A 27,264-nucleotide genomic window follows, 5' to 3' on the forward strand; every position below is an offset into this window, starting at 1 on the left:
GCGCAGAGAGGCGGACTGCGGCCAGATGGGTGGGAGTCTGCACAGAGAGGCTGGCCCGCAGCGTTTGCCTGGCCTTCGAGACGGCAGATGCGTCCAAGGCCTCCAAAACATGTACCTTCTCTCCTTCCGGGCAGCAAACCAGGAAGCCCGGCCCTAGCTACACCCTTCCACCTGACCCAGGAGGGACCCGGGCACAGAGCTGAGCCCCTCACAAAGCTTCCGGATCCCCTCTAAAAAATGAAGAGCCTGCTGGGCTGATGGCTCAGAGCCTGGAGCCTGCTTCCGATTCTGTGTCTCCCTCTCTCTCTGCCCCTCACCCGTTCATGCTCTGTCTCTCTCTGTCTCAAAAATAAATAAACGTTAAAAAAAATTTTTTTTAATAAAAATAAAAATAAAAATAAAAATGAAGAGCCTGGACGACATCCTCACAGCCAGCTCTGCCACGTACAGCCTTGGTGCTACGTTCACGCCTGCACTGCCAGGGTTCCAATCCCGGCTCTGCCACTTCCTGGTCGTGTGACTTTAAAACGAGTCACTAGCATCTCTGTGCCTCAGTTTCTGTATGTCCAAAGCACCACCAAGGAGACTCGGTTCCTAGAAGTAGCTCATAAATGAGATGGATGGTTCCATTAACCAGGACAATGGGACCTATCACGTGGCAGGAGGGCCTCCAACTCCAATCACACCGATAGAGTCTCGGGCCATCGCAACCAACTAATTATATCAAGTGTTTCTCTCCTGACACAGGTGTGTCTGTCACCAGAAATAAACCTGGCGAACCTGCCCAGACACTGACAATGAGCATGTGTCAACAGAGTAACTGTTTCCCACTCCAGACCACCCCCCAGGCCCTCCTCCCACTGCACCCCCAGCTTGCTCCACAGCAGCCATGTTGGAAGGAAGCCCAGCCTGTCCAGAAACCCGGCCTGGAGAGGTGGGAGGTTCCAGTGAGACTGTGATCAGACAGTTATACAGAGATGAGTCCCTTCAGCCCCTGATCAAACTCGGTGACCAGACAGAGCAAGGGTGGCAAAGCTCCATTCGTTTGGGTTGGTTCACTGAAAGCCCACAACGATCACGATTATCCTGGCGCCTGCCATTTAGAGACCACGTGCAGAAGGGCTTGAGGGAAGAGAGAAAAAGCACTGAAGGGAAGGCAGGCATCCTCACTGTGCTTGCTGGACTATTCAACAAGAGGGGAAGTCGGCAGGAGAGCAGGGCAGGGGACAGAGAGGCCCCCTGGTAAAGCCACCTACTTGGTGACCAAGCTGAAACCATCCGGCAGAAGGCCTTTCTGTGGCTTGGACACTTTTTTCTTAATATGGGTTGTCCAAAATAAGATACCAGTTGACATTTAGGAAGGCTAGAATAAAAAACTAAAAATTAAAAAAAAGGGAAAACAACAAGTGTTGGTGAGGATGTGGAGAAAATGGAACTCACACATTACTGGCAAGAGCGTGAAATGGTGCCACTGTTGTGGAAAACAGTCTGGCCATTCCTCACAAAGTTAAACATAGAATTACCACATGACCCAGCTATTCTGTTCCCAGGAATATGCCCCCCAAAACTGGAAACAAGTATTCAATCAAACACTGGCACACAGAAGTTCACAGCAGCACTATTCACAAAAGCCAAAAGGAGGAAACAACCCAAACGTTCATTAACAGATGAACAAATACACAAAATATGGTACATCCATACAGTGGAATATTATTCAGTCATAAAAAAGAAGGAAGGGCTGATACAGGCTACAATTCAGATAAACCTTGAAAATATTAAGATGAAAGAAGCTGGTCAGTAAAAACTACATATTATATGATTCCCTTCTACAGAGAAAGTAGTTCAGTGGGTGCTTAAGGGCTGGGGGTGATGGAAGGATAGAGGTGACACCCAAGGGGCACAGAGCTTTTCTTTGAGGTCATGAAAATGCCGTAAGTTGACTATGGTGGTGATGATACATATCTTTGGATATATGCAAATCCACTGAATTATGTACTTTCAGTGAATGCATTATATGATTTATAAATTGTATCTCAATAAAGCTGCCTTCAAAAAACAGGAGTTGCAGGGGCGCTTGGGTGGTTCAGTGAGTTGGGCGTCCAACTTCACCTCAGGTCATGATCTCATGGTTCGTGAGTTCAAGCCCCGCAGAACCCATGAACCCCACAGAGCTGGAGCCTGCTTCAGATTCTGTGTCCTCCTCTCTCTCTGCCCCCCACCCCCACTTGCACTCTGTCTCTCTCTCAAAATAAACATTAAAAAAAAATATTTTTTAAATGATAGGAGTTGCTACATTTTTTTAATCTAATGATTTCATGTGAAAATTCAGCTCCCTGTTCTGTTTTTTAAAAACTCAGATGAGGGGTGCCTAGGTGGCTCAGTTACTCAAGCTGTCGACCTGATTTTGGCTCAGGTCATAATCTCACAATTCGTGAGTTCAAGCCCCACATCAGGCTTCAGGCTGACAGCTCAGAGCCTGCTTGTGATTCTTTCTTTCTCCCGCTCTCTCTGCTCCTTCCCTGCTCGTGCTTTCTCTCTCTCTCAAAATAAAAAAACTTTTAAAAAATAAATAAATAAAAATAAACAAATAGGGGCGCCTGGGTGGCTCAGTCAGTTAAGCATCCAACTTCACTCAGGTCATGATCTCATGGTTTGTGAGTTCGAGCCCCGCGTCGGGCTCTGTGCTGACAGCTCAGAGCCTGGAGCCTGCTTCAGATTCTGTGTCTCCCTCTCTCTCTCTCCCCCTACCCCACTCGTGCTCTGTCTCTATCTCTGTCTCTCAATAATAAATAAACATTAAAGAAAAATTTTTTAGGGGCGCCTGGGTGACTCAGTCGGTTGGGTGTCCGACTTCAGCTCAGGTCATGATCTCACTGTTTGTGAGTTCAAGCCCCACATTGGGCTCTGTGCTGACAGCTCAGGGCCTGGAGCCTGCTTTGGATTCTATCTCCCTCTCTTGCTCTGCCCCTCCCCTGCTCATGCTCTGTCTCTCTCTCTCTCTCTCTCTCTCTCTCTCTCTCTCTCTCTCTCAAGAATAAATTTTAAAAAAAACATTAGACTTTTTTTAAATAAAAAACATTTTTTAAAAAACAAATAAATAAAAACTCAGATGACCGGGCAATTCTGGCCCCAGTGCCCTGGCACAGTCAGGGGGCACTAAGGGACTGCTGTCCCTGTAGAGGGTCTGTGTCACAGTTTACCACAGACCCTCCCTAGCCTCCCCCTCTCACCTGTGCCACAGGCCAGCCTTGGGACAGGTAGGACCCCTGTGGGACTTTCACAAAGGACCCTCCCATCCCTAAGATATTCAAACCCACGGCCTGGCAAGGTAGGGGAAGTTGAGGTTAGGTTAACCCGTGAACTCCCCTGAAATCACATGTAACATGTGCCCATTGGATGCTGAAAGGCATCTATGGCTCAAAACAGGTTAAGAATTTCTCTTGTTTTAATTATCTCATTATAAGGTATCATCTCCCTCATTCCCCATTTTATGGGTGAGAAAAATCAGAACGCAGCGGGGAATGATTTAAAACCCCACCCCTACTATGCACCCCATACCCAGGCTCTGAATGCAGGGCTCCATCCCAGGGGCCGTGCTGTCAGGAGCCCCGTATTTGCCCGCCGAGAGGCTGGCCCTCCCCCTCCCATGAAGCCCCGGCCAGGCCAGAGAAGAGTGCTGTGAGCCCATCTCCCCGCCAGGCCGGGCCAGGCTCTCCATCACTGTCAGGGCCCCGACACGAGGGCACAGACAGAGCAGGCCAGGTTGTTCCCTGGGTGGTGACCACAGGGTCCCCACGGGCAACGAGGGCCCGAGGAGGCCAGAGGTGAGCAAAGAGCACACTATGCATTCTGCTTCTTTATTGGAGCTCTCCATCACGCTCCCACAGCCAGGGCAAAGCGGGCAGGGGGCAGGCTTGCAGCCCAGCCACCGAGGCCCCCCACAGAAGAGGAACTACCCTGTGCCCTGCAGCCCTGCGCTCCTCCTGGTAAAACGCTCTCTGCTCACCCTGCTCACCTCACCCTGGGTTCCTCCGGTCTGATGAGCCAAAGACCCTCTGTGGCCTGTACCGCCGGGGACTTTCCTAAAGCCCCCACGATGCCTTCGGGTTCTGCTTCGCCGCCCGTCTCTATGCCGGGCTGCGCAGAGGTGAAGCCACACGCTCCGGCCGAGGGAGAGCTTGGGTTCGAGCTCCTTCTCCACAGCTCTGAGCCTCCTTCCCCCGGCCGCCGAACGAAGAGGGCAATTTCCAGCAGCAGCGCCAAGGGTGGCTCGCGGAGGCTCTGCTCCCCCATAATCTTCCCTGGCACCTGCCCCCCGTTCTCTGATGCGGCCAAGTGACATTTTCTCAGCTTACTGAAAAGCGTTACACCAAAGGAGCTTTAAGCAGGCCTCTGGCCCTGTCCCCCACCAGATGGCTGTCCCTAAACCAGCCTACAGAGAAACTCTGGAGCTGCTGCTGGAAACAGCACCCACCTCACGGGGTCGTCATGATAGTGCATTGAGATAGTGCAGGTAAAGCGCTTGTTCTGGGCCTGGCGGGTACCAAGTGACGGCTTGATAAATGACACCACCCATGTCCAGGGCTGCCTCCCAAACGGGCTTGGTCCTGTCACCCAGGAGCCACGACACCTCATAAGCCCTATGCTCAGGGAACACAAGCTGACTTTAACAGCCCAAGCCCAACAGAATTGGGAAGGAAAATTTATCACATGCACACGCTGTAAAAAATCATCAGAAATGGGCCAAAGAAAACAAAACAAGGCACTGTTTGGCTGTGACTTATCCAATGCCCGGGATGCTTTGCCTTCCCTCTCCCCGTCTCTGAGCAGACAATCCAAAGCTGACAGGCGCAACGGTCCCTGAGGGCTGGAGGGGACTCCCAAAGAGCCATGTACCTCTCCTGCACACGCATGCAGGGCCTGCTCAGCTCTTGGCTGGAAACTGACAAATCTCACAACCTCCTCTCTGCCCAAGTGCCCCAGGGAGGCCGTAAGGCTGGCCCTTCCACTACGGCATCAGAGAACTGCAGACCGGCAGGGCCCCCACACAGCCCCCATGGCACCCCAGACTGGGTGACATCTCACCCACCGCCTCAGGGATGCAGTCTGGGCACCTGATGCCCTCTACAGGGCTGTCCAACCACCACGACCAGAGCCAGTGCCCTCCTAGCACCCCACTGCTATTCTTGTCTGTCCTCATTGCCTCCAGCCCCGCTGGGAAAGCAGCAAAGAGGCAGGACCTTATATGGACACTGAGCTGGGTGCTTTCCTGGTCCGGGAGCTTGGAGCACTGTGAGGGTCCTCTTCAGTATTGGCAGAAGCCTGAGCTCATGCACCCCCACATGGGTCAGGATCCCTGGATGAGACACAGAGCTTTATAATCTCACTGTGTTTTTTCCAACCATGAGGAATGCGTCTCCCCTGTACAGAACAACACAGGACAGGGGCTATGCAGTCCCTTCCTCCAACCTAACCAGTGTGGACCCCAACATCTGTCCTAACCCTGGACTCTTCTCCTAAGAATGTGAGCAACACCGCCTTCATTCTGGCTTCAGACAACACCTCTCCCATGGAGGGAGCCCCTGTCACCAAGGGCCAGGCACCTGCAGACACAACAGTGCCCAAACCTGAGTCAGCCAGGATCCAACCAGGACCTTTGGAACTCTCCAAGCGGCGTCCCGATTGTGCTAGAAAGAGCGCTGGACAAGGAGTGTCCAGTGCTGGCTCTCCATTCCCCTTCTGTCCAATCTGTACCAACATTTCCCAGATTTCATTATCTGCAAACCATCTTCATGATTTCTGCTGAACCCAAGCATTATGTACTGTTACTTAAAACTGTCAACACAATGTTCTCACTTAAATGATTAGCACCATCTTAAGTCACAAAGAGCCATAAAATCACAAATCCAATGTATAACCATTCAAGTGTTAAATGTGCATATGCCTGATGCCTGATACTGCATCTTGGGAACTACTGACCCAGAGCAAAGCTCTCTCTGTACCTCAGTTTCCACATCTAGAAGACAAGGAGGTTGAACAAGATGATTCCCTCAGAGTCTCTTCAGGCCCAACTTTCTATGAGATCAGCCTGGCTCCAGCTCCCCCATGAATCCAGACCCAGATGGTCAGGATCCTGGGACGGGGACAAAGCAGGAGAGGCTCTATCTGCAGGACTGGGAGCCACGGCCGCTGCCAAGAGGTGCCGGCTGGACTCAGAGCCAACAGGAGCGAACAGCACCCCCCCCCCAGGGGCTCCCAAGGACCCCAAAGCCAGGTCTAACCCCAAGCTCCACAGACAGCTCCAAATGACAAGACTTTACAGTTAGAAAACTTTATCCATCCACCTCTTTTTATAGCTGGGGAAACTGAGGCACAGAGAAGGAGCTTACACAAGGGCAGAAGTCAGCCGAAAACCCAAGTCCCCTAACTGCCAAGCCACCCCGATGGCAGCCACACATTACAGAAGTCTGAACTTCCCCCATTACCTCCCCCTGGAGGCACGGGCTCAGGTTGCTGGCCTGGGGGTGCAAAGCAGCCCCCTCTGGGAGGGGGAATATGGGAACTGAGATTCCGATCGGAGTTTAAACGTCCTATTAAAGAGGGTTTTATGCAATTAGACCGGAATGAATGTACAATGGCACCCATGGCAGGGAGCTTCAAAGCCTGTGTAGTGGGGGTATCGTGGCCCATCTGAATGCGCCCACAAGAAGGAAACGTGGTCCCCCAGGAGAATAGGGCAGATTAGTCTCCGTATGTAATAGATTTTATTGACCATATGGAACTGATATAAAAATCGTGTTGCACAGGGTAGTCTGGCCTGGAGACAGGAATGTGACATGAAGAATAGGATTTCTATAACCAGCTGGGTGGCTTTCTGAGTTCCTGAGCCCACCCCCCCCTCCAGGACCCCCAGTAACTCCCCCAGCAGCCCCTGGGCATTTACCTGATGCTGTCACGGAGGAATCCCAGGCCAGCGAGAAGTCCGAGGCCTCCCCCTCTTCAACTGAAAGAGAGAACAGAGATGGGCCCGTGAGTTTTGAAGTCGTACAAACAGGCCATCGGGGTGGGGAACAGGGCAAGGAAGAAGGATCACTTGTGGGAGTCCTTATAATACCCATGATCAGGAGCAAGGGGGTAAAGCCTACAATGAGGCCTTTGTGGGTTTCACAGAGATGTTAAATAATTGGAATAAAACCTGAATAGCAAACAAGTGCAGTATCAGTATGGTTTCCCCATCCCTGTGTCCCTAGCAGACATCACGAATCAATCACAGCACCGCCTGGAACCAGATGCAGCATCAGAACCTCTACACACTTCTGCAGCCCACTACTGTCTATAGTCCGAGTTTCTGCTTGAGATGAAGCCATTTGCGACACCCAGGAAGACGGCAAACATTCAGACCTCTCCCCGATCCCACAGATACCATCCTCCTACCAAGAGCCCCTTACACCACCACTGAAACGTGAAAGCTTGCTTTTGCAACAAACAAAGTCACTCTCAGAGGTTGGAGAAGCATGGGGTGCTATTCCACACACTGAGACGTAACCGACAGACAGACCCTGGGATATGCTGAGGTCCAGTGGTCGACAGTCACGGGATGGTAACATCAGAAAGCAGCTGACCTCTCCATCCTGCCCCTGGGCCCACTGAGCAAGGCTGGGTAGGGATGGGGCACCTCCAGCATCCCGTACCCTTGCATGTAAGACCAGGCTGGTGGAGACGGAGGCCACGTACTTAGGAGAACACGGGAGAAACTCTATACAGCATAATAAATCTCTTGTCCTGGAATTAATCCCAGTCTGGGGCATGTAATAATATTAAAGCTGGGTTATGGACTCTGTAAAATGGAACTTTGTTTAAGTCAAAAATGTGCATACACAGTATTTTTCAGATTTAACGGGCTCTGAAGCTCTACACAGGCGCAGGCTGAAGCTACCAGGTCCCACCCAGTTCCCCTTCCACCGTCGCCGTCCTACATGGGCACACACTGTCAGCCAGGCATAATGCTGAGTGCTTTTCAGGCATTACTGAATTTAATCCTCATCAACAGATTCCCAGAGAGGCCAAGGTCTTAGGCCAAGGCCTGAGGTCTTACACAGCTACAAGCGTGCAGAGTTTGGGCTGAAACCCACAACTGCGTGTGGAAGGCAGACCGATGCATACTGAAACCACTGTATGCAGAGGCACAGAGGATGCTGTCCAGACTCCTAGCAAGTCGGGACTGGTAATCCCACCCCCCACCCCACCCCACAGAAGGCAGATACACAGTGTGCTGGGCAGCGGAGCCGTGAGAGGAGCAAGCAGACTAGGCTACAGTCAGATACTGGGTTCAAATCCCGATTCTGCCTCTAGCTGTACGATCTTGAGCAAATTATTTAACCTCTAGGCTTCGGTTTTAACATTCAGAAATAGATAATAATGGTACCCAAGCCACACAGTGGCAGGGAGGATTCAATGGGGCGATGGAGTCATCTGCCAGAGCAGCGGCCCAAGCACTCGGGGGGTTTGGTGGCCAGGGCTGGACCAGCTCTGGGAATTAACAAGTCCGGCTCTGCATGGCGTGGCCCCCGCTTTATCATGTATCTGTCCCCGGTCTCACTCCCCCACCAGAGCCTCCCAGACCGTACCGGAGAAGGGACAATCGCGACAAGAAGCAACAGGCCAAGGAATGCTAACAGCGTGTTTGCTCTTTCCCAAGTTTGCGTCCTGAGAGTACAAACTCAGAATCCAAATGAAATGCAGAGGCGATCTGGGGTGGGGCCGAGGCTATTGTTCTACTTAGCTAGTTAGAGCCAGGGAGGGTTTTCAAACATGCAGCTTTGTAAATATGAATCAAGACCTCGCATCAGACAAAACTGATTATTACTCACTAAGCTGATTCCAAGCAGACAGCCCCCGAAACACCGGCGGATAATGCTTACGGCGATCAGAAGCCAGCCATGCATGAAAGCAGCAGTTGTTAACAGCTTTCATTGCCACACCTGAAAATCCGCTCCCTTCACATTTCGACGTTTACTTACTTTAAGATCTACGTGTTTCGCTTCTACTAAGAAGTCACTCCCAGTTTGTAAGGTCACCATGCGGCCCTTCTGCTGGACAACTTCAAAAAGGTCGACCTCGTTGACCGTGGCTACCATGACATTAATGCACGACCCAGTTCTCCCTTTGTCCACGGTGTGCTCCAGATACCAGGACAAAGGGCCCCACTCTGGGCCCACCCAATGTTCTCCAGGTGAGAAGGGTGACCTTCCAGATCACTGAACTGAAGAATGTTCCCAGAATGGGACCAAATCCTTCCCTCCCTGAGATCTGGCTTCAGCCATCATGGGAAGGAGATCAGGAAAACATCTGCCATTTTGGAGCTCTTAGGACAATCCAAGGTCTCTTCCCCAAGTCCGACAAGCCTGTAAAGTTGGGAAGAGGGCGGTGGCCTGATGCCAGCTGGCTGGGGAAGTTCAAAGTGGCAGACGTCACCACAGGCAAGTGGCCACATCACACACCAGCATCTCCAGAACCACATCTCTCCCAGTGAGGAAGGAGCCCGCGGGCCAACCCACCTAGTGCCGTGGGGCATGAACGCATTTTCCTACAACTGCTGGCATCCACCCAGCTAACATCCCATTCCCCACGTTTTGTTTATTGAAGGCATAAGCACACCATCCTTTATACATTCCTGATGAGAAAAAGTCACGCCCAGTGTTCCCAGCATCAGCACGAGGCTCCGTGCTCCCTGCTGCCGTGAACGTGCAGGGGCTCCTCTCCAGCCTCAGTCTTACTCTTCCGTCCGGACTAGTCTCTTCAACAGCTAGATAACTAGCCGGGGCAGCAGGCACAGAGGAAGGAAGTCCTTCCCGACAGCCAGAGCCAGCCACTTGCTGGGGGTGCTGAGTCTACACTGGCAGCAGGCGCTGTCTGGGAGCCTGAGCCATCCCCAAGTGGACTTCTGCTGGAGGCGCAATGGACACCAAGGGTTGGGCATCTCAGAGAAAACTCAATCGGCACAGTGGTCAATATGGATAACACCTACAGGGGCTGTCCAGCCAGCCGGAGGAGTTGGGTGCTTTCTGGAGGCTACCCCAGATTCTACCTCTAACTTTTCATTTAAAGATGTTTGGCACCACTGAAGCCAAGGCAAACCCTCACCCTGCCCAATCTCAAGGGGAACACAGAGTTGTCTGCTCCTGTGAACGATGGCCATTTGTATGTGCAGGGTGGGTGCGCAAGGCCAGTGTGCACACAAAGGAAGGGAGTGTGGGGGGCAAGTGTGTAAGCACAGGGAGAAGGCACAGTGAGTCTGAACACACAGGGTCAGGGCACAGCAGCAAGTCTGTATACCCGGACAGGGGATGCATGGCCACGTATAATATGAGGGGAGGTGGTGCAGGGCCTGTGTTCACACTGGAGAGTGCACAGCGTACTAACCATGGTTCTTAGGGTGTGTTAAGAAGGATTCTGAAGCTCTGTTGGGCTCCAGACAGAACTCTGGGTTCTCTCCCTGCTCTGGGATCACAAGCTGTGAGTGGCTGATTCCCATGGGAGTATAGAGCTCGTGAGCCTCACCAGACACTGTCTCCCAGCTCAGCAGCAGGCTTGTAAGTGATGACAACTCCCCTACTCTGAAAGTGTGCACAGCTTGCCCCCTGTGCACTGGGACGGACTTGCCATCAACGACATGCCAGTAAGACCCAAAGCCTGTGTGCTGGGCCTCTGGACATTGGGAACCCAGCAGCATGGGGCTAGTGGTGCTAGGTGGGCAACTGTGTAACCCACCTCCCCAGTGCCCCTTGCTCTGGGGGGTTGGCCAAAGTCAGGCAAGACCTGGGCTGGCAGACAAGGTGCAGGCCAGAGGTAGAAAAGCTCAGGGGACAAGTTCTAAGACAGTGTCAGGACGTGAATGAGACAGGTGGACAGAGGCAAGCACTGACCCAAGGGCCAGAGGAAGCCTCCAGCAGGGTCAACAGGGCCCAGAAACCACCTTCCCTACTCCAAAATTCATACCAGGGCCAGCTGCTGGGCCTGGCTTCAAGGATCTGAGAAGGCCCTGGCCCTGGCTGTAAGCCTCAGACATGTGTACACACAGGCATTTTTCTGGGGAAAGGATATGTGGTTTTCATCAAAAAGATCTAGAACACCACCACTACCTCCTGCCTGCCTGCCAAAAAAAGGTTTAAGAACCACTAAATTAATGGCTTTTATTTTGAGAGCATTTTCATCTGGCCCCACCTCTGGCTGGTGTTCACAATGTCTTAGGGGACTTTTCCATGCTTTACTGGCCTTGGCCCCAGGGATCATCTCATCCTTAGGGAAGGGTTGGGCTCACACTGGCCTGACAGAGGCTCCCCCTAAAGGCATCCCTGTCCCAATGGAGGTAGTGAGACAAGCCAGGGGCACATGACTGCCTCTCCTGGGCTCATCCTTAAAGAAATCCTCTCACTTATACCAGGCCAAGGCCAAGGAAGGTATAGGATACACCTAGAGTCCAGACTCTCATTGTCAGGCATGAAATGAAGTGTCATCATTCAGTACTAAGCAATTTCAAGGAGTGAAAAAGTGTAAAGCAAGGAAGACTGCTGTGTATGGCTGTGCAGGTTGTGCACTGCACAAGAGGCCCAGCAGAAGTAGTGAGAAAGGGTTGAAATTTAGCCCACACTCTGTCCACTAAACAGTATGTCCTGATACAGGGCTATCCCAGAGCCAGATGTACCCATCCTTTTGCACACAGGCATGGCCAGCCTTTTTTCTAACTCACACAGATGTGCCGTAACATGTAGCCCATGACCATCTCTGCCATCAGGCTTCAGGGCAAAATGACCAGGGTCAATTGCAAACAAACCCAATCACTAAGCCGACACCCTCCAGGGTCCTCTCAGTGGGGATGCGTTCCAGGCGGTGGGTTTGGTCTGGGGGAGTGACAGCATGGAAAAGCAAAGGCTCTCTCTGCAACCAAAGCTAAAACTACCCAAGATCCCCACCCCCGGCCCCAACGCAGCCACTCAGCACCAAACCCAGACCCTCAGAGGATCTCTTGACAGGGTCATATCACTGACCCCTGTATTTTACTCTCATGATTCTCTGACCACTTGCCAAAAAGAGAATAAACTAACAATTGAAATGGCTCCGTTAAGACCGCCTGCCATTTTCCCCAGTGAGCACAGCCCTACGGCAGAGGCAAGAACTCTTCACCCCTCCCATTGGTCTGTCTGCACCTCACCACCTGGAGGGTGGGTCTAGGATTTAAAGAAATCTATTTTTGGGGAGCCTGGGTGGCTCAGTCGGTTAAGCTTTGGACTTGGGCTCAGGTCATGATCTCACGGTTTGGGAGTTCAAGCCCCATGTCAGGGTCTGTGCTGACAGCTCAGAGCCTGGATGCTGCTTCGGATTCCGTGTCTCCCTCTCTCTCTGCTCCTGCTCTGTCTCTTTCTGTCTCTCAAAAATAAATACATGTTAAAAGAATTTTTTTAATAATAAAGAAAGAAATCTACTTTTTTTAATATTTACTTTTAGAGAGAGAGAACATGAGCGTGAGCACACACACACACACACACGCACACATACACACACGCATGAGTGGGGGGTGGGGAGAGAGAGAGGGAGAGAGAGAATCCCAGGCAGGCTCATGCTGTCAGTGCAGAGCCCAACGTGGGACTTGAACCTGGGAACCCTGAGATCATGACCTGAGCCAAAATCAAGAGTTGGATGCTCAACCAACTGAGTCACCCAGGCACCCCTAAAGAAACCTATTTTTGGACACCATGGCTCCTAACCAGAAGCTTTCTTCCACCTGATACACTGCTAAAAAAAAAAAAAAAAAAAAAAAAAAAAAAAAAAAAAAGGCAGTATGTTCCAATGTGGGAGGCAACAGCTGATGCATTAGACCCATCAAGAGAGTGTGGGTGGGTCGCCAAGTCGGCAGCTTCGCAGTAAGTGCTTACAGCAATTTTGGCAATGCCCGACTTTCCCCTTAAACACTGGCTTTGGAACAAGCACCTAGGAAAAGATACAACTTTTCTGAGAATTTTTTATATATCATTCCCCTGGTCTACCCTGGGCAGATGGGTCAGAAGCCTGGATCTTGCTCGGCCACTGTCTTCCCTTTCACTCCCTGCCTTGCTTACCTATAAAACACTCAGAACAGAGAGACATCCAGTAAGAGTCCAACAACTCCAGAAGAGAAGTTGGTCGATCCTTACCGGGAAGATCAACCTTCCAGAAGTCACCCGACAGAGCTCACTCTAGCAGGACAGATGAGGGCACCAGAGAGAAGCTATAAAATGGAGGGGTTCGGGTAGGGGGTCCTAAATAGGGCTCCCCAGGACCATCCCCCAGCTTTGCCAGTTTCAGGCCATTAGATCTGGGGCAAGATGCTTGATCCACCGTGATCTTCCGTGTCCTCCGTGAAAGGGGGACACTACTGACAGGAGTGTCCAGAGGCCTCGATGAGCCGGGATTCCTAACGCACACTGCCCCAGGTAAACGGGCAATCAACGTCAGCATTCCTGGGGTTACCCAAGCTGCCCGTCCTCCCTCAGGTTCCTGGCGGACCGCTAAGGTCTCACTGCGCTTGTGAGGACAGGAGGGCTCCAGCAGTGAGATCAGGTTTCCCGAGAGACTCGCCCCACCCCCAGGAAGGGCCCAGGGACAGCCCTGGGTCCTTCGGCATCACCGCCTCCCAGTCCCTGTCACAGTGCAGGGATGGTGTCCCCAAATGTGCAACCATCCAGTATTCACAACCAAGGGGTTCAGCTTCCATGCCAGCTCATGTCCCTCCACGAGCACCCCATCCTCACCCCACACACCTCAAGAGAGGAGGGCTGGGAGATATCTGCAGAAGGAACAGAAGCACCAATCCCAGGAGAATCTAGATCTGGGGCAACCTTGCAGAAACGGGGGTCCTCTCCTCCAGGTTTCCCTAAAAAGTGACAACGATGATGAGGATGATGTGAAAACTGGGTGATGAATGTGACGCACTTCAAGTATGCTTTAAGTATGAGAGGAATGGCTTTTCCACTAGACCAGAGACAGAACGAGTGTCAAACCTGGCCCAGCTCCCCTGTCCCGCACCTGTGGCACACATTGCTAATCGATCAGGGCTCTCCTTCTTGCTGGGCATGGGTGCAGCTTCGAAAGGCTCAACAAGGTGGATTAAAATCTATTGGCGCTCTGGGGCGCCCAGGTGGCTCCGTCGGTTAAGTGTGCGACTTCCACTCAGGTCAGGATCTCACAGTCTTTGGGTTTGAAACCCGCTTCGGGCTCTGTGCTGACAGATCGGACCTGGAGCCTGCTTCGGAGTCTGTGTCTCCCTCTGTGTCTGCCCCTCCCCCATTTGTTGTGCGAGCTCTCTCTCACTCTCTCTCTCTCAAAAAGAAAAACATCTATTGGCCGTCTCCATCCTGGTCCGTAGAGCCTCCCCACCCCCCTCAAGCACCGACTCATGGCGCGTGCATAAGGCACACATGCGCGCTTGCACTCACATGTGGGTGTTGTGTCCAACTGGAGCAGATCTGGGCCAGGGTGGGGACTACTCCCCCCCCCCCCCCCCCCCAGGAAAGCAAACCTCCACCGGGCTGCTGTAGCACCAGGCACCGGGCCGGGCATCCCACCCACTGGCTCTCACGTAATCCTCCCAGCCTCCCTCTGAGAAAGTCTTCAAAGTCCCCACTTTTCTGATGAGGCAATGGAACCTGCGAAGCCAGAGCACTGGTCCAGAACCCAGCCCATAAGCTCACAAGGCCAGCGGGGATGTTTCCGAGTGCGGCTTTAGCTCAAAGCTGGGAACACCCAGCTACTCACCCCTCACTCTGTCTGCTCCATCCCAGCCACGGGGCAGGAAAAGAAGAGGAAACTGAGTATCACAGAGACACATGATGTGTCCACTATAGTGGATAACAGAGTCGGGAACTGAGAAGCAAAGACAGTATCACAAAGGCCAGGCATCCAAGTGAATTAAAATGGAAGAGTACATCAAAGCTCTGTCGGAAGAGGAGCAAGGACCAGGCAAGTCAGCAGTGCCCCGGGACCGGTGCCATGGCCTGCCTTCCCATGCCTGTCCCTAGTGGGTGAGGAGGCAGATGTCAGCATGGTGGCCCAGGGTCCCCCAAGGTGTCCCTGCCACTCTTACCAGAATCACCTGGCATCAGAGGGCTTTTGCAGACGCTTCCTCAGCTGCTACCTGAAAGTCAAGCTTTTACTGACCCATTTCACAGAAGGAGAAATAAAGTCCCAGAGAAGACAAACAGCTCACCCATGGGGCAGCAGAGGTGACCAAAGCAGACCTGGAACCCAAGCACCCTAGCTTCCAGACCCCGGAGTCCGGATACACAAAGCCCCCTATATGATGTGATCCTTAGCCCTCACCAGGCACGAACCTCTGTAACTTCTCTGACTGGAGTCCCCAGACCAGCAACAGCCATGTCACCTGGCAGCTTGTCAGTGATGCATAAATTTTATTTTATTTTATTCTATTTTATTCCATTCTATTCTATTCTAATGTTTATTTATTTTTGAGGGGGGGCAGGACCAGAGAGAGAGGGGGACAGAGGATCCAAAGCACGCTCTGCTCTGACAGCAGAAAACCCTACGTGGGCTCGAACTCACAAACCGTGAGATCATGACCTGAGCTGAAGTCGGACGCTCAACTGACTGAGCCACCCAGGCGCCCCAGAAATGCAGAATTTTAAATAGCAGAATCCCTGGGGGTGGGGCCCAGCAGGTGATTCTCATGCATGCTAGAGCTTGAGAACCACTGGCCTGCACAATCCTATAAGAACATGTATTAACCCCATTTTACAGATGAGAAAATAAAGACCAAGCAATTTGCCCAAGGTCACCGAGCTAGGTCGGAGTGAAGCTGGGGTGGGATTCTTAACCCCTTTTTTCACTTCCACCTTCAACAAACAGAAGCTGTGGCTCCAGACTGAGTGGGGTCAGCCAACAAAAGGAAGACGGATTCTCTCTCTCCCCGATGATTCAAATTTACAGAAGATTCCCCAAGTTCCTTCCTGTGCCAGCACCAGGGGGACCTAAGAAGAGAATTCATCCTCTGGGGTCTCCCCAGGCACCCAGGTTCCTTGGGACGTCAAGGGGAAACCACGTGAGGTGGTGCTGTGTTGGCAAAGGTTTAACAGGTGGTTCGGGGAGAAAGGGCCCTGGTTTGTGGCATTTGCCGCTAAATACTCCCACCAATTGGCCAGTGTCAAGGCACCAAACAGGACACTTGCTGACGTGGATCTGGGAAGAGATGCGTCCAGTTAACGCAGCACTGGATACAGGAACCTGCCCCGGGGAGGCGCAAGGAGGGACGGGGCAACAGCCGGGGGGTGGAGCCAGCCCTGGAAGCCACCTTGAAGCCACCACACATCACTGCACCTCCCGGCTCTCCCCACCACCCCACTTGCCCTGCCCAGGCTCTGCCCCATGTCCCATGTACGTAGGAAACCCAGAACTCACTCGGAGTTGCCCTTTTCTTATTGTTTCCTACACGAAGCATCTTTCTCTTTTTTCATAAAAGTCTTCCACACAAGTAATCCATGTACAACATAGAAAACGAGCAAATACACATGAGTTCAAATTGAGAAACACAAAGTACAATTTTCTGGGTGCAAATACGTTGTCATAGCCTTCCAGAAAGTTGTAACAATATGTACAACTGAGCAACACAAACCGTTCCAGAGCCTGCTTTTCCAACTCAGCCATTTACCAAGAACAACATCTTTTCGCATAAAAATCATGGACGGCCACTGTCATCGCAGATGCCGGTCCTGTAGGAGGCTCCAGGAGTAATTAAACCAGTGCCCTGGTGCTGGCCACCCAGGCTACTTCCAGTTGTCGTCCACTGTAAGGGAGGTCGTGGTGCAAAACACATCCACACACTTTGCCCACGGCCACAAGCCTGGTCAGTGATTTTTCTCAGAATGAGTTCCCCGAAGCAGGATCGCTAGGACAAAGAGTTCGCTGATTTTTAGGCATCAAAGACATAGGTCCCATGTGTATTTGGTCTTTTTCCCCTTTACTAAGCACTCAGTACCTCGAGTAGGTACTGAGGACTCTGAGCTAGGTACTATGAGAAAGATTTTTTGATCTTCAGCCATTAGACTGTGCTCTCTATATCAGTAAGTGTTACCATGGCTGTGCCCCTTGGGGGCTGGCACCTAAGAGCTGAGTGACTGAATGAATGAATGAATGAACTAGGAATGATGGAGAAGTTAAATGAACCCCACTCTGGGAGTGAGGCAGAAACAAGTGGAAACATGAGAACCCAGAGTGTAGATGTAAAGAAGAGGGTAGGAGCTAGGGAAAGTGACAAGCAGACCCCTGGACAGTGGGGACCACCCGCCACCTACAGCTCAGAGACCAAGCCTGTCTGCCCAGGCAGGGCCCCAGAGAAGGCTCAGGGCTGGGGGACCAGCCTGGAGTCGGGATGAATTTCCACCTTAACCGCAGATAAAATTCTGATTTCCTTTTAGACTAATGTGCAAATCCCATTTTAGGAAGAATGATAAAAATCACAGACAAAAACCTAACAGGTCTGTGGGTTTCTTGTTTAATGTAAATAAAAAGTTTCTTGCTCATTGGGACGCCTGGGTGGCTCAGTCGGTTAAGCCTCTGACTCTTGGTTTTGGCTCAGGTCATGATCTCACCGTTCACGAGTTCGAGCCCCACACATCAGACTCTGTGCTGTCTCTCCCTCTCTCTCTACCCCTCCCCCATTCACACTGTCTCTGTCTCTCTCAAAGTAAATAAACAAACTTAAAAAAAATTTTTTTTTAATTAAAAAATGTTTCTGCTCATAGATGAAGTTCAGGAAAATCAAATCAAACTGCATTTGCCTGAGCAAGGAGATATAAACAAGGGGAAATCTGAGGCAGCCCAGCCCGGCCCCGCCCCGCCCTCCTTTCCAGTCTGACTGTGGGAAGACCTGGACACAAGACCAGGGCTGCGGGCTTCTCGTCCAAGCCTCTGGGGCTGATCACCGGCTACAGAGACACCCCTCTCCCTGGTCAGAAACATTGTGAAGGGCCCAGGCCCACCTCCTCCGGAAGTCTCTCCCTGGCCCCCGGGCCCTGGACTTAGGTTAGTCCTCATGGGCAGCAAGGTGTGGCCAAAACAAGATGCCTTAGGCTCAACTCCTACCCGCCATGGTTGGCTATGGCCTGGGTGAGTTAGGTAACCTCTCTGGGCACAGCCATCCTGCAAGGTAGCTCTGAGTGAGGGTAAAGGGAGAAGCTGTTATAACGTATCTGGTCCAGAGCCCCCTCCACACCCAGGTGCCAGGCAAAGGGAAGCTATGATCCCACAGCATAACATGTTGCCCCCACCTGTACTCTCAGCCCCTGTAGGGAGACCCTCTACATCTCTTTATCACACCCTCCAGTTCACTTGACTGACACAAGACTCCACACGTCAGTGACACTGGGGACAGCACTCACAGGCCTCACACACATTATAACGTTTATGTGTAATCCTCCCAATGGCCCTGTGAAGGGACTGAATGATGGTGCCCATTTTACAGATGGGGAAACCAGGACCTAAATGAATTTTCTTAAGTAGGTTGAATTAGATGAGCGACGGGAGGCACGGCTGAGAGTTGAAGCCAAGTCTACATGGCCCCAGAGCGCACGCACCTCCTGCCCACGCAACCCGCCTCTCTCCTCTTATGCTGAACAAACGGTACTTGATGGCCTGAGCTCTCCCAGCCCTCCTGAACTGTCTCAGAAAAGCCACAGCTGGATGGGGAAGCTTGGGGTTGAAGTGACCCCTCTTTGTGGAAGGCCCCAGAGCTGGGTCTAGGAGGTCAGTGTTGGGTGTCCCAGGCTAGTTGGATCACAAGCTCTCCCTTGACTCCACCTTCTAGTCTCAGTTCCTCATCTATAAGGTGGGAGTGGGGACACCCGGCTGGCTCGGTCGGAACAGTGTGCGACTCTTGACCCTGGGGTTGTGAGTTCGAGCCCCACACTGCATGTGGAGATTATAATAAACAAACAAACAAACAAACAAATAAAGCCATTTTAAGAATACATAAAGTGGGGATAATAAAATCCCCATTTGTTTTGAAGACCAAGTGAAGTAACACATGTGAAGAGCTTAGTCCAGTGCCTGGCACAGTCGTCAACATGAAATAGGATTACTGCGTCTGCGCTCCCAGTAAATCTGTTCAGGGTTCAGGGGTTTCCTGCAAATTCCCTTTCTGGGGAACCGCCTGCCTGGGTCTTAACACTTGGAGGGCCTCAGGCCTCCCAGGCTGTCCTTATGTTTAATCCCGTCTCCCTGAGGTTAATCTCCTTGTTCATATATATATTTCATTTCATACAGTCACCCCTGCACGGTCTCGTTAACCAGCAACGTGCAGCATATAAATGTGGATTTACAACAGGGTCTGGCCCACTTCCTGTTTCGGTGGCAACATCGGGTACTCAGCCACCAGCCGTCCAACTCTGACGGAAGGTGACAGAACCGAGGGCACACTCTGCCATGCGCGGAGGGGCCATAACAACCCCTCACAAAGGGATGGACAGAAGCAGCCCCTGGGTGCTAGCAAACTGAAGGTGGGGGCCGGGACCACGGGAGTCAGGCAACATGGCCTGGGGTCCTGGCCCCTCGCTGAGGGGAGAAATGGACAGCACCCACTCAGATGTGTCCACTGTTTGAGGTGGAAAGGAAGGAGGGGGTGAGACCAGAGTCCCACTCTCTTGCCTTGTTTCCAATTTCATTTGCAGAAAAGCACCATAGAGTAGAAACTAATATTTTTTATGACTCCTGAACCACTTATCCTCTGTGCTAACATCCTGTAAATAAATGTCACTACCTTATTATACGTGTGGTTTATCTTATACAAGAGCAAAGTGGAAACTGAGTCTCTTATTAAAAACTGATGTGTGTGTATGTGTGCCTGTGTGTGCACATGTGTGTGTCTAAGTATTTTCATCTGGTTTGGGGCACAAGGACCCATATCATTCTTCATATCAAAAGCCCCGAGCCTTCCACAGGAATGAACTGTAAGGACCATTTCCAAACATCAACTCCACATGGATGTCCCAGGGGTAGGGGCAATCACGATAAATACTTTACAGTTTCAGGAGTCAATACTTTTAATAAGTCTGATTTGGGAGGGGGGATTTTCAATGGCACAGATGCGTCCCCCAGCTCAGCTCCATCGCCCACCCAGGGTGGTTAGAATGCATGTGGGGGCCTTTAGGGGCCCTTGTGTCTCCACCTGGCAGCTGGCCCCACCAGGGCAGGACTGACATCACCCGACTCGCCCAGTGTTCGTGAGATGACGACTGTCGAGGCAGGTGTGGGGAGTCCTCCTCGGCATTCACCCCGAGCAGTGACAGGGCATCTCCGCCGACCGGTCTCCAGGGCTGGCAGGGCCTCCCCAGGCCTCCCAGGAGCTTGGCCAGGAGCACAGACAGAGAATGAGGGGCGCCTGGGTGGCTCAGTCAATCAAGCGTCCGACTCTTGATTTCAGCTCAGGTCATGATCTCACGATTCGTGAGTTGGAGCCCCACATTCAGCTCTGTGCTGACAGCACAGAGCCTGCTTGGGACTCTCTCCTCTCTGCCCCTCCCCCACTTGCACTTTCTCTCTCTCTCTCTCTCTCTCTCTCTCTCTCTCTCTCTCTCTCTCTCAAAATAAATAAATAAACTTTAAAAGAAAAAAAAAGGTACAGAGGACCACCTGGTTGGCTCAGTTGGCTAAGCGTCCAACTTCAGCTCAGGTCATGATCTCATGGTTTGTGGGCTTGAGCCCTGACTTGGGCTCTGTGCTGACAGCTTGGAGCCTGGAGCCTGCTTCAAATTCTGTGTCTCCCTCTCTCTCTGCCCCTCCCCTGTTCACACTCTGTCTCTTTTCTCTCTCTCTCAAAAATAAATAAACATTAAAAAAAAGTTACAGTTGGGTGCCTGGGTGGCTCAGTCGGTTGAACGTCCAACTTCAGCTCAGGTCATGATCTCACGGTTCGTGAGTTCGAGCCACATGTTGGGCTCTGTGCTGTCAGCTCGGAGCCTGGAACCTGCTTCAGATTCTGTGTCTCCCTCTCATTCCGCCCCTCCCTCGCTCTCATTCTCTCTCTCTCTGTCTCTCTCTCAAAAATAAACATTAAAAAATAAAAATAAAAAAAAGTTACAGAATGCTTTTCTTTACCTCAGCTTCCCTCCTTTGCATAAATACCTTTTCTTCTCGCCTCCCAAGGACACTCTACGTGAAATCACACATCTGGTGTGCTACTAACAATTTTTCTAATAGATATTAGAATAAACATATCGAGTAACATTTGCCTAATAGACAGTAAAATAAACAGAGAAGTATGGGGGAAAACCCCTCATTTTGCCTATCGACCACCTGAATCACTGCAGGATTCAGGAACATGGGATGTGGAATGTCACGCTTGGGGGAATGCAGGCACTCTGCACTCTGATAACTAGGTGATAACTCTTCACTTCCTCCCAGCCCCAAGTTCATACAGGTCGTCCTCTGAAGCCATCCAGCCCATTTAAGTTCAGTGAGGGCTGCATGTCAGGTGACAAGAACTGAGGAAGATGGCAGGGGACATGCCAGCTACAGACTCTCCCCCAGCATGTGGCTCATCGGCCCACCATGGCCTTGAGCCAGGATGGAAAAGTCCTGACAAGTAGGGCTGCTTCCCAAGTATGCCCGGTCACCTCCCCACACTGGGGCCCGGGCCCAGGAGCCTCACCAGCATGGGCCCATTTCACAGGCTGCACATCCGTGGCAAGCACCAGGATGAGCCTGGGAGAACTAGCCTCAGAAAGCCTAAGGGGGAGGTCCCACTGAAGGCAAAGCCCCAAAGAGCCTGTCAGCAGCACCACCGCGGGCCCTGAGAAGGCATACAGGCATGGAAGGAGGAGGCACGTCCCTGGTGTCGGGGGGGGGGGGGGATCATGAAGGCCTTCCTACCATCAATCACATCTGTCTCATCCCACAGCCCAGAGAGGCCCAACACTGGCCAGATGTGGGCTGCCCGTGGGGACGGAGTTCATTTTCCTCGAGTCCTGTGATAATACTTGGCTGTGTTTATTTAACTTTCTGCTTTGGATGGGCCAGGAAAATCAGTTTGGCTCCCTTCGATCAAAACAGAGCAGCCCACACATCATGCGAGGACACCCACACAGAAGACGCTCCCCCTACACCATCCGAAAAAATACATCTGGCTCACTGCTGGCAGGGGCCGGCCTCGGGGCCCCTGGGACGCTGCTTGGGTGCAGCACGGGACAGGCCGGGGTTCCTGCACATGCTCCACATAGCCTGCCCAGGGCCGGGCTCCTCCTGGGCCGTACCTCAGTCCCTCTACCGGGCCGAGGGGCCTCGGGGAGGGTGCAGGTGGCACAGGTGTGGTTCAGGGGGAGTAGAAACAAAGTTCACACCCAGATCCTCTGCCCCCAGAACTTAAGGAAGGTGACGGAAGGATGAAAAGAGATAAGGAGAATCCATGAGAAAGGATCCGAGGCCCAGGGTCTCCCTCCAGCACCTGCAAAAGCAGATGCGGCTGCCTTCTTCCTGCCAGCTCCCACATCCTGGCTCCCAGGGGAAAAGGTGGGGGCCCCCGGGTGGGTTTACACAGCTGGGAAAAACCACTCATGCTCCCTGTTCTTATGGACTATTTCCAGTACCTCTGTTTAGCCCCATGGCACCTGAAACATGCTCCTAAGGTTGGTGACAAGGACAAGGACAGCTCTGGGGCTGGAGTGCCCGTCCGGGACCACGCGGCAGGGCAAACACGGGAGCTCACCCCACCATCAGGCAGCCACCACCTTGCACCCTTTTTTCCCACCCTTCTTTCCCACCCTCAGCTCCTTCCCTCGCCGAGAGGGCACCCGCATGTCCAAGCTCTGCCCCCGCCCTCCTCCCCACAAACAGTTCTCCCTGGGAACGTACAAGGAGAAGCTCTGTCCACCCTTGGGAAACAGACGTGGGAAGAGGCCCACAGAGACCCAGGGTGGTCTAGGGCCACGCAGGCAGGGGGTTCCTGGGGACCTGGAGGCTAGCCCAGAAGTGGGGGCACACCCTGGCCCCTTGCTCACAGGCTCCTCAACCTCAGCCATCCAGCGGCCTCTAAAGCACAGAGCTCAGGTCCTGCCCTGCCACGTCCAGCTCTCAGGCCTGGCATGCCTCAGTTTCCACTCTTCTTCATGCTTCCGCAGGGAGGCTCATCAGTGTATTTGGCCTGTAAGATCTCCCAGTCGGGGAGCTCCAACAGCTGAGAGCACAAGGTCTGTAATCTGGCAGACCCAGGCTTCAAGCCCTGGCTTACCCAGCTGTGTGACACGGGGCACGTGGTCTCTCTCTGTGACTCAGTTTTCTCGTAGGTCCAATGGGGCGATGCAAATATCGACCCCTCAGAGGTGCTGTGTGGAGGCAATGAGATGATGGGGTAGGAGACAGAGCTCAGCGTCAAGTGCGCCGTGAGAGCCCAACAGATGGTACGCGGCGGAGGGCGGCCACGGCGGTGGTCCTGGCTCAAAGAGCCAGCCAAGGTCCCTCCACCAACAAAGCCGCTGGCATCTGTATGCATCTTTACTGCATTCAACACACTTTCACACCCTGAGGGAATTACATTTTCTGACGGGGGGGGGGGGGGGGGGGGGGGGGGGGGGCTGGGGTCAGGACAGGCGACACCGTGTCATGTGTCACAGAGGAGAAGGCTGAGGCCCAAGAAGTGAAGCGCCTACTGCACGTGGGGGTCCAGCCCGGCCCAGACTCCAGGGGCCAGGCCCTTTCCCAGTCCTACCAGATCTCCCTGGTTGTCGCTGCTGATCACACACCCCACAGGGCACAGGCAGGTCCCCGAGTCAACCGGGCACTTCCTTATGGAAACAGAGAGTTCGCAGCAGCAACGCCCCTCTGCAGACTGAGGACCCCTGAAACACAGAAATCCCCCTAGAGCCCAGCCTGGCCCTGCCAGAGAGATAGATGTGCCACAGCCACTCGGACCAGAGGGCCAGGCCAGCACGGAGGCCTCAGCCCCTCCTCCAGCTATTCCAGCCCAGGTGGCCCCCCCACCCCCCCCCACAGGGTATAAGGGCCTGACTCCCCCTCACCTGACCAAACTGGATGCTAGAGCCCCTGACGGGAGGTGCCCATTCCCCACCTGGGCCCGGCAGCCACCAACAGAATCCCCCAGCCCTGCAGCCTTCCTCATCAGGCTAAAAAGTATTCTCTGGAAACCTTGAAAGACATCTGTGCCAGGCACAACCCCCCCGGGCAGGCCTCCCACCCCCTTTCACACCTTCTAAGAGGCAGGCAGTGGAGTGGAAAGAGCCCAGGCATGGAGCCCAGCAGGCCCAGACAGAAGTTCTGCACCTCTGACTCAGTGTAGGCATCTGTACAGTGGGAGAACTAACAGCGCGTGCTCGCCATCGGGCACTGGATAAGGTCTGCATAAGCTTACAGCACCCACCAGCACATAAAGGCTTGAGAACAGGAAGTGACCTGCCCAGGGTGACACAGCCACAGATTGGAAAAGCCAGAATAACCCAGCTCTGCCTCCAGAGACAGCACACTGATGCAATTACAGTTATCGTCACTCCTGCTGTTGGGCTCATCACCTTCAGAAGAGCCTTCGGACTCCTCTATCCGGCCCCAAGCTCTCTGTCCCCGAGGACCCTTCCCCGGCTCAGACACCTGCTGTTCCAGCTCATGCATCTGTACCCCGGCCTTCCAGGCAAACACTTTCCTGCCTCAGTACTTTTGCTACAGGTGCCTCCATCACCTAAGATGCCACACCTGACCTCTGGTATCCAAAAGTCCTGTCCATCCCTGGAGAGACAGACCCCTCCCCCTTCTCTGCTTCCCATAATCCTCTCTCAGTGTGAGGCTCAGCTGGGCACACGAGGCAGTAAGCTCTCCAACACAGGGCCCCATCCCGTCCCTCCTCTCCTCATTCCCAGCCAGGGCTTTGCCCCAGCAGGCACCACTATCAGCTGGTTCAAGTGAATTCATCCCAAGCCCTTTGCTTTTTCACCTTTTTTTTAAATCCCCTAGGGAGAAAAAAATTTAAATACAGGCGGGCACACAGAGAAAAATAAAACTGACCCATAAGGTCCCACTTGGAAATGCTGTAGGTATTTTGAGGTGTTTGGCCTTCTGGAACACTTTCCATTCGCTGCATTTCCCTTTTTTAACAGAACTGGGCCCCAGGCGTGTCCTCATGGCCCCCAGGGTGTGCAGGGCACTGCTGGAAAGTCCAGCTGCGAGAGGTTCAGGGCCACACTGGGAGGTGGCCAAGGAGGGGCACCAAGATAATGGGGGATCTTGAAACCACATCTTAGGAGGGAAAGCAAAGGAACAGACACTGTTGAGCCCAGCGGGGCAGACTCAGGGCTGTCTTCAGGAATCTGAAGGGCTGTCATGGGGAAGAGGGACTGAGCTTGCTGTGTGGCCCCAAGGGGTCAAGCCGAGACAAACCAGTGGAAGTCACTACAGGGAGATTTCAAGAAGGAACAGATAGGATTCTACCAGCAGAGCCTCCATGGAAAGGTACACTCAGGAGGTAGTGAGGCTGCTGGCATGCGAGGGGGTCAAGTAGAGCTAGAGAGACCCTCCAGGGAATTCAAGGCTCAGCTAGGAGAGGAGATTACAGTTGACCTTGACAGGCTTCTCTAGGCCAGGATCTCAAATGACCACCAGAGATATTGGAAAGAGGGGGAGACAGTTGGGTTGTGAATGACCCACCCCCCTCCCCCCAGCTCAGTCAAAGCTGCCGCCCGCCCGGAAGGGTCAGATCCTCTGGATTTTCCCGGAAGGCCAGAGATCTGAATGTTTATATAAATCACTGCAATTTTTAAACAGGTCCAATAAACTTCTCACAGGCCAGATACAGTCCGTGCACTGCATGCTGGAGACCCCCGGTCTAACAGGGAATTCACAGGGCAAATGAGGCAATCGAAAGAAAAGAGGAACCATGTCAGGCCCTGGAAGAGCAACCATCCCTGCAGGAACAGAATGGGTTAAGTGATGATTTGGCTGTCTGCTCCACTCCAAGGCTGCAGCTGGCCTCTTAGGCCCCTGGGGGGCTCTGTCAGCTGCCCAGGCCCCCGCCCAACCTGCCTGCCTCAGCCACCCAGCCTGGAACCCTGGATCTGGGAACAGGACAGCTGCCCTGGGGCTGGCCGGCCACAGCCAGCCCGGGAGAGATTCCGTTCCCCATGCCCCGCTGAGAGCATTTGCTCATTTGGGATGGATGCCACAGGGGCAGGCAGAGAAGCAGACCTCTGTGCCTGCCCTCCTTTCCCACTTCCCCTGCAGCTCCAGGCCTAGGGACAGGGAGAAGACCTCCAACGAGCACAATAATTGAAACTGTGACAAGAGTGACCGTTCACTGAGCATGTACACCGAGCGCTGGGCTGGGTGTTCAACACACAGTGGGCTCATATAATCCGCACAGGAACCCTGCAAAGGAGCATTTAACCATCCTCACTTTATAAGTGAGGAAACCTATGCCCAGACAGGCTAAGCCACTCACCCACAGTCACGCAGCCAACAAGTGCCAGAACTGGGATTCAAACCTAGGCCCATCCTGCCCTAAACACCCCCACACACCAAACCTTTGGGTCAGAGGGTCCCAGCTCCCAGGTCATCTAAAGTACCACCTGGTGCCTGACCAGACTATGAGAGGAGAGAGGGGCAGAGAGAAGGCAGGGCCAACGTTACTGGCGTAGGCTGAGCCATACTAGGCTAGCAAATATGGAGGCATTTCCCTAGGTCTCCCCTCTTGTCCTACAGGGGTGTCCACTCCAGATGAGCAATGCCTTGTAGGAAATGGAGGAGCCTGGGCTTGAGGGCCACAGCAGGAGGAGACAAGGCCCCCATGGCCCCAGGGGTCACCTGAGGCTTATCCCACTGTCATAATACAAAAGAGCGCCCCAGGCAATTCTGTGTCTCCCCAGATTAAGAGCCTCACACCTAGGACTACCTAGGACTATGCTTTTCATCCTAAGCAATAATATCTGGGGAATCTCACGTTGGATGTGCTGACTGTAACTTTTTCAAAAACACAATAACATAAACCCAAAGTGTGTGTGGGAGGATGGGTGGGAGGACGGGTGTTACCCTTGTGGGGGGTGGGGAGGGGAGGGGAGGGGAGGGGAGGGCAAGGGCATGCCAGGCTCCGGGGGAGGCCGGACCTGATGTTGGTTACACCTACGTGTTCCTGTCGTCAGACTGCATCAGGCTGCACACGTAAGGCTGGCTGGCACGTGACACCCCAAGAATACCGAGCTAACATACATGGCACAGAAGCAGCCTGAATCA

The 27,264-nt window shown here is 52.9% G+C and overlaps 1 protein-coding gene across 3 annotated transcripts in view; it reads right to left on the reverse strand.

The window, feature by feature from the left end:
* The window catches only part of ZNF423 (zinc finger protein 423), a 333,481-nt gene that overhangs the window by 264,102 nt on the left and 42,115 nt on the right, over nt 1-27,264 (reverse strand). For all 3 annotated transcript variants that reach the window (XM_003998016.5, XM_023245565.2, XR_006590643.1), the window contains exon 2: nt 6,944-7,003. In XM_003998016.5, the coding sequence (XP_003998065.2) occupies nt 6,944-7,003 (60 nt within the window). The remainder of the gene's footprint in view (nt 1-6,943; nt 7,004-27,264) is intronic.

This window comes from Felis catus, chromosome E2 (assembly GCF_018350175.1).
Source record: "Felis catus isolate Fca126 chromosome E2, F.catus_Fca126_mat1.0, whole genome shotgun sequence".
In the NCBI taxonomy this organism is placed as follows: Eukaryota; Metazoa; Chordata; class Mammalia; order Carnivora; family Felidae; genus Felis; species Felis catus.